The sequence below is a fragment of the Contarinia nasturtii genome, unplaced genomic scaffold, assembly GCF_009176525.2.
Source record: "Contarinia nasturtii isolate CC-2019 unplaced genomic scaffold, AAFC_CNas_1.1 Cnas_scaffold_3014, whole genome shotgun sequence".
NCBI classification, from domain to species: domain Eukaryota; kingdom Metazoa; phylum Arthropoda; class Insecta; order Diptera; family Cecidomyiidae; genus Contarinia; species Contarinia nasturtii.
Genome location: NW_022200330.1, coordinates 1 through 7,990, shown reverse-complemented (window position 1 = coordinate 7,990; position 7,990 = coordinate 1). Strand labels below are relative to the sequence as shown.

The 7,990-nt window shown below is 33.3% G+C and overlaps 2 protein-coding genes across 2 annotated transcripts; both read right to left on the bottom strand.

Annotated features, from left to right (window-relative positions):
- On the bottom strand, nucleotides 1-1,657 carry LOC116349639 (3'-5' RNA helicase YTHDC2-like). The gene is made up of 2 exons (XM_031781175.1): nucleotides 1,433-1,657; nucleotides 1-1,302 (listed from the first exon to the last, which is right to left on the bottom strand). The coding sequence occupies exon 2, from the start codon at nucleotides 1,295-1,297 to the stop codon at nucleotides 152-154; it is 1,146 nt and encodes a 381-aa protein (XP_031637035.1). The 5' UTR covers nucleotides 1,298-1,302; nucleotides 1,433-1,657; the 3' UTR covers nucleotides 1-151.
- Nucleotides 1,658-3,970: 2,313 nt separating this feature from the next.
- LOC116349640 (protein SPT2 homolog) lies at nucleotides 3,971-5,044 on the bottom strand (the record flags this gene model as incomplete). The annotated part of the gene is made up of 1 exon (XM_031781176.1): nucleotides 3,971-5,044. A coding segment is annotated over one exon (1,074 nt), but the record flags the coding sequence as incomplete, so codon positions are not given.
- Between the last annotated feature and the right edge of the window lie 2,946 nt (nucleotides 5,045-7,990).

The following is a 7,990-nucleotide window of genomic DNA, read 5'->3' as shown; positions in this document are numbered from 1 at the left end:
GTTTTTGTTCAAATACCACAAGTCCAGGTTGATTTAGGCTAGCTTGTGACACAACAGATGACGGATGTGGATGGGTATTTCCAATGCTGTTCCCATTATTCACAATATGGTTAGGATAAAACCCAGCCATGATGCATGCGTTCACCACATTTCAATTGCTGGAATTTTCGTTCAATTCACGCATTGATTGCGAAATCATACCAGATTTGCATATGTAGTCGAAGATTAAACATCGAATGCCTTCGGCTTTTAACATGTTACCTTGTGAAATGTAATTCTCGACACAAAATTTTCGTTGATGTTCCCGTAATTGTTTCGACCAATTTTGAATTATATTGAAATACAGTTGATGGTCGCTATATTTATTTTCTGCGAATCGATTTTTTGTTTCATTGATTTTTTCAGTCACTTCCTGTGTATTTTCAAATGAAAGTACGAATAAATCTTTCACCGACAGTGCACTGGAAATCATAACAATGGGATCCAAACATCGCAAAATAATTGCGTAGAAGAGTGTCTTACTCAATTGACAATCGATTGGCATGTTTACCAAATGTTTACCGTGTTTACCCAAATTTGTAATATTTTCGCTTGCAACGTAGACGACATCATCTATTGTAAGTGCTGTTTCTGCAATATTTGTAGATAATATTATTTTTCGAACGCCATTTTCCATGCGATCAAAGACATGAGCATGACCCTCATTGTTTTCATCATTTAGTTCGCTATGCAGCGCAAAAATCTTATAACCCCAATCCTGTAATCCATGTACGCTTACTAACTTTTCATGTTGTTCGCATATATCGTCGTAGCTGGGCAAAAATACAAGAATAGCGCCATTTTTTGACGTATTTTCATGGATATGATCAATGACATGAAAAAGTAAGTTGTGATCAATAATATTTTGTGTGCCTTGTGTTGATCGATACGCTCTTCCAATTTCCACGTAATTTTTCCATGTTGTGGTGGATGTCACACGTTCATAACACATTAAGAGCTCACAACCCTCACAACATTCCTCTTGTTTATTTTCTTTCGCATAATCAATTGCGCTTTTACCAAATGGATCTTTAAAGGTCGCACTTTCACCAAAAGCCAAAAGCTTTAACATCATATTCAGTGAACCATTTTCCGCAGCAATTCCCAACACGGTGCGTTGCTTTGTACGATGAACATAATTGGCCGGCATGTAGTCGCCTTCAATGAGAGAAAAAACGTTTTCAAATGATTCACAATCTTTTCGCAAAATATAAGAATCCAGGCGACTGTCGCACATTAAGCGATATGATCGCGGCATGTCTTCTATAGAATGAAATAATAAACAATAAATTAATATGTTACGTAAAGATGCGTTTTTCTAAGCAATGATTTGATCTTTGTGCTTTATAAGGCAACCGATATGTAATAGCTAGTATGTCACAAAATAACTTACAGTTTGCACACAAAAATTTAATTTTTTTCAACTAATAGGAACTCTCGCAAAATTGCGTTATGAAAATAATGTGTTTACGGTTTTGACAGATTATTAATGTCAACGTATACGTATACGTAAACACTTTCTCCACATTGTGGAGAAAAAAACAGATATGTGGCATACCAAGAGATGGTGTTGTATGTTATGAATCTTTTTTCATTGTTTGACATCAGGGGGGGTTGATATTAATTTTAACCCTGTCTGAAATCGAATGTTCTTCGAGTAAGCTCTTTGGACACCATTCCTGTCAGATCGTATTGTGGATATTTCTCAAAAATTTCTTCATAGCTGAAAATAAATTCAAGTGAATACGAAACTTTACTTAATAAATGTAAATTCGGTGATTACCTTGTAGTTGCATCAAATTGAAAACCAAGTTTTCTAGCCATGCTATTCGAAGCGTTATTTATAAACACTGTTGAAGTAACGGCTACGTCGTGATCATGACAAACTCTTCCCCGAATTCTCACAAGTTGTTCACCGATACTTCGTCGGCGATAATTTGGATCGACGGCTAGACCTTCGGACGCCAAATACTTTTCAGTGTTGTACTTTTCGAATACATTAAATTGAATTACGGAATTTACAGCATCCTGCATATCGTCCATTATCAATGTTTCTACAGTAGTTGCCTAATCAGAAATGAAGAAATGTAAATCAAATAAGTGGTAATTTGTGTTGAAATTCGTTACCTCTGGATCATAATCTCGATCTGCTGGTTGATATACACGAGTTTTACTTTTATCTTTTATAAACAGCAAAGCAACACCGATAATTTTATTTGATCCTTCCTTATGGCAGTACACTGACATGCCTCGATTAAGTACATTCGTCCACTTTTTTCTGTGTGACGAAGGGTCATCGCAATCCATGTATTGCTCCATGAATTCCAATGCTTTTTTATATTTTCCTTTGGGTAAATAATCAATGTGATACTGAGTGAGCGTCACATTATCAATGTCTCTTGCCCAAAATGAGGATAAACTTGCTTCAGCTATTGATACGAGAAAAAAAATTCCAACGAGCGTTAACAAAGTGATATTTGATATTTTCATGTTGAAAAATCTTTATCAAGAATAATAACAGTTTGAGAAACGATTTCAGTAGTTTAAAACAATTAAAATAATTCCATTGAGAATCGCTTTATATAGGAACATTTGAATCATTTTATTCAAAATTGAATTTGTATTAATTTACACGTTCAAATGTATTTTCAAATAAAATTAAATTCAAATACGTCAATGCATGTTATTGTAATATGAGAAATTTCAGAGCTTTGACGTCAAAATAATTCATTCAACAAAATGAGTGTTTTCATCTATAATTTTTCTGATGAAATTTATTTTTGTTGGAGGGCTACTGAATGTTCATTACATATTTTCCTACGATTTGATTGTTTTTGAATACCTAATTAAAAATAAAGACTTTGATTGTTTCTGATTATTAAATTGAACTCATACAACGTGTTATGGTATTTAATGAATATATCACATCAACTACTTCCCTCCATAAGCATTCTATAGTTTTTTTTTCCTTGATGATGCAAATGAGGTCTCACTTTGTTTATACACTCTCGTAGAGAGCCTCTCTAGACCCAAACATATACTTGAAAAGCACTATCACTGAACTTTTAAGATAGAAAGTTCAGAATAACCTCAACAAAAGACCGGATGAAGTCGTACGAGTGATGGCATATAAGATGTAAGCAGTGGGTTTATCAGTTTTTCCAAACGAGCGAAATTGCAATGGTTTTGGTAATATTATTCTCTGATTTTTGCATTTTTTTCTGGATGTTTAGTCGAATGTCCGCACATGTAAAAGTCGAAACTTGGGACTAGGTTTAAATAATTGTACCAAAAAATGTACTTAATTGTACCGCAATTTATTTTTAATTGTACCTTACTCGTTTGGATAATATTTGAGGTTCAAATTTCGGGGCACTTCAATTTGCCGGTCAACTAGCCAAAATAAAACTCAAAGATATTTTTTGAATTTTTATGGCTGATAATAATTGTACCTAAAATGTACCTTCAAAATAACATCATCATAACAAAAACCAAAAGTGCTTAGTGTCATCGATTTCGGCTCGGATTCATATATTTCGAGGGAAAATAAAATGTTCTGCATCCACATCTTTTGAACAAAAAACGTGACAAACAACAAAAACATGGCTCTTTTCAGAAGTAGCAGTGCAATCTGATTCGTAGGTACTGAAAAGTTCCAAAGAATTGGTGGGTACTGAATGGCTTGAAATTTCATGATAAAGAAAGAACGATTCTAATATCAGTTCTAATCAAATCGAAATTGTATTACTTTGTAAATGATTCAACATTTTTGCAAGAGAATTTAAGATGAAATATTTTCCTATTTTGAATCAAACCAACATTTGATTGACGTAAAAATAAGAGAATACAATTTTGAATCTTATGTGCCTAATGATAAAGGTTAAATTTGAAACAATGACAGATATTTATTTGTAATGATCTTAATCTATTTTTAACGATGTTTTATTGCTCTTCTCTTTTTTTCTTCAGCTTCTTGTCGCATATCTTCCAAGTCTTCCATCAATCCAATCTTTTTGCTAACAAATTCTTCGCGTTGTTGTTGTGCATATGAACTCTCCATGTTGCTAATGTCATCATCTTCATCTCGATAACGTCTCTTATCATAGCCAAATATGTTTCGAATTTCTTTCGAATAATCGTTGGCCTCTTCATCATCGTCAATGAAATCGCCCATGTCCGAATCATATTCGCTGTCACTGTCTCCAAAAAGACGACGAAGTTTTGATGCATTTTTCGATGGACATTTGCTCGTCGATCTTTTATCGTTATCATTTGGTCGTTTTCCATTTGGTTTGGCCATTGGAATTGATGAAATTTTGAATTGGTTCATGACAACTGTATTCGTTCTTTTTGGCATTTTATTAATCGGTGCTGATAGCAACGCTTTACTTGCCGAACCACTTGATTTTTTGCCATTGGTTGTTGATGATGTTTGTTTTGGCAAAGTTGCAGCATTCAATTTGGGTTTTTTGCTATTGGGTTGTTCATCAGTGATATGCCCCTCATCAGTTGCCAGTGATTTAGTGACCAAACCATTTCGCTTTTGCATTCTTTCTTCCATCTCTTGTTTTTCTATCTCTGTCATGGGTCTGTCGGACTTTTTGCGTTTCGGTGCCACGATCTGAACGGTTTCATGTTGTTTAACTTCGGCCAATTTCAAGAGAGCATTGTAATCCATGGCGGGTGGTGGTGGCCGGTGACTCATTTTCATTTTACGTTCTGCAGCTTCACGTTCAGCTTTTGGATCGTAGAGATTTTTACGCGGTCGCCGTTTTTTGCCATCATCGTTTGAAGTCCGTTTTTGGTTCAACTGATCAACATTTTCCTTTTTATCAGCATCCGAACGTAATGCCATAAATCGTTCATATTTTTGTCTCTTTCGTTCTTTCTCTACGCGCTGTTCTTCCTCTTTTTTGGCCAGATATCGTTTTATACCATCCGAAAGCTTTTTATCTCTTGACTCTTTCTTCGGTGGATTGAATTTGGTCGAGTAAAATTTACTTTTCTGAAAAATAGAAAAAGAAATCATTTTAATTAAAATGTTTGGCAAATATTACGGAGGACGGCAGTCCCCTAAGTGACGCAATACCATTATACATATGGAATATGTATATTTTGCGTCACTCTATATATACGTTAAAGGAATGAAAATCGATACCGCCGACTTTTGGAAAGGGGTTTTGCATATTTTAGTAGTGCTCGAGCACAAAATTAAGAATCCGCAAAAAAATTAAAAAATAAATAGGCTTACGTACGCACGCTGACTTTTACGCATGGAACCGAAATTTTGGGAATAAACTGAAATTATGGTCTATGTATGTATGGTTGCAGTAGCTTAAATGACCGTGAAAACTTGTGAATATCAAAATAAATAATCACTATGAAACCATCGTGTCACCAAAATGGTTGAAAAATGATCAAAAAAGTAAAATGTATGGATTGTGGGTACTCCATTCGGACCAAATAAAATTACACCGATCAACAGATATTGCTCAAAAACTAATCAGCAAGTCTCCTAGTAGTCCCAAATCATCCTGTAAGGTCAGAATTTGAATTGAGTTTTTGGAAGAAGATTTATCGCGATAACAAACATAGATTCTGACGTGGGTCCATAGGGCCCAATTTCCCCCCCCCCCCCTGAAAAGCGGCTCAAAAATTACCCCCCTTGATTTTTAAAAAATCACCAATTACCCCCTAGATTTTTGATCATATTTTTGCTTGATTAATTGTCAAATCAGCATCTTTCAAATCGAATCGAATGTTACATATCAACTTTTATGCATTGAATTATTCAATTTGAATATAAACACTTAAGCTAAAGTGCTATTTCTCTGTTGTGTCTGGCCGAAAAAATCGAAAAATAAATCGAAGGAAACATACAAAAATATTTGCTTCATAAATTATCAGATCAGCCATTTTCGATCTGTTTTTTCCGATTTTTTCTTTCAAAATATTTATTACTTTTCCGCACACACCTAGTGTGTAAGGTAAAGTATTGGAATCGGTCGAAAAATTAACACCCATCAAAAATGTGTTTTTGGGGCCAGGGAACACGAATCTAGCGTTTTTTCGATGTCCGAATGTATGTGCGTACCCTGTACCCTGTACGCAAAAATTTGTTTACACGATAACTTTTAAACAAGAAAAGTAATTCAAAATCTGGTATTGGACTTTGGTTGATACAGTCATGTCTGGTGTGATGCCCATGGGCATCCATGGGAAAAAATCAATTTTTCTTCCAAAAATGATATTTAATGTATTCCTAAATGTTAGTTTTGCGATACAAATAATTTTCGACCCACTTTTCATAAAAAATTTCAAAAATTTTGTATTTTTGTATGAAAGCCATGTCTGTATGATATCGTAATGAGCTGAAACTTTGCACAGCTTATTTTTTTTCACACAAAAATAACATTCCGAGGGTTTGAAGAGATTTCAATGCATAATAGGAGTACCTCCCAAACAAAATTTTGGATTTTTTGCTCAAAAGCGAAAAATTTTGTATGGAAGATACCACTCAATTGTATTGAAATTTCTTCAAGCTTTCAGAATGTTAGCTTTTTGTGAAAAAAATAACATCTGTAAATTTTCACATGATTATGATATCATACAGGCATTGAAAAGTCTATCAAAATTATTTGTATCGCAAAATTTATATCAGATTCAGTTTTCTCATGAATTCATATTTTCGGTAAAAGATACGTAATAAATGCATGTTGTGGATCACAGTGCGGAAAAGTTCATCTTACGGATGTAAGACATTTTATTTTAGAAGTTTTTGGAAAATATTGAAAAAAATAGCCAAAGGCAAGTATATTGACTTTCAGAAGTGTCTTATAAAATTTGATGTTGTATAATATTTTCGCAATCACTACACTAGATTCAATAGCTGTTGATATAGCATAACAATTTTGATTGAATGTTTTTGTCATCAATTTTTCATTTAAGTTTTTATGCAATTGTTCATGTACACTTTACATCTCACGACAAATATACGATGAACTTCGCTAACAAAACAACATGAATTTTTCATATAAAATTAATTGAATTTTATTAATTTTTTTTAAATTACAAAAATACGCATAAATAGTTCAGATCATTTTCGGTTTCAACAATATTCATCGTTTCTGAAGCGACTACGATTGAATATACTTTGTCTGTTTACAATAAGCTTCGGTTATTCGAAAATATTGCATAATATCCATAATTTAGATGATAAGAAATACAGATTTACATTTTGCAGTATTTACACATTACAATTGTAACGAAGCATTACTGCAATTCTATAACAATTGTAATGTTAGATTTTAGCATTACCAGTAATAGCTATTGCTATTCTTATAATCTTACTGGCAATTCTTCGTTACAATAATAATGTGTAACTCAACGCTGCCGCTAATGTCAAAAATCCAACATTAATATTGAGACTTTTCAACACAAATTTAAGTTGAAAATATATTTACAATAGATGGCGTCTGTGTCCGCTCTAAGCTCATTATTGAAATTGCTCATCAGTCCAATCAATTTCAATGATGAGCTTATTGCAGACACAAACGCCATCTATTGTAAATATATTTTCAACTTAAATTTGTGTTGAAAAGTCTCAATATTAATGTTAGATTTTTAACAATACGGGTAACACATTGTTATTGTAACGAAGCATTACTGAAATGCTATTACAATTGTAATGTCAGATTTTTAGCATTACAGTAATATCTAATACAATTGTAGTAGCTATTACAAACATTTATGTTAATGTAATGGTTAGTAACATTACAATTTTAATGTCGGTAAATCTGTATGTTGTGGATCACAATGCGGAAAAGTTCATCTTTCGGATGTAAGACATTTTATTTTTGTTGTTTTTTAGAGATTTTTTTTTCAGAACAATTTTGAAATTACCCTCCCAGATTTTACGAAAATTTTTCAAATTAACCCCCCCCCCCCCCCC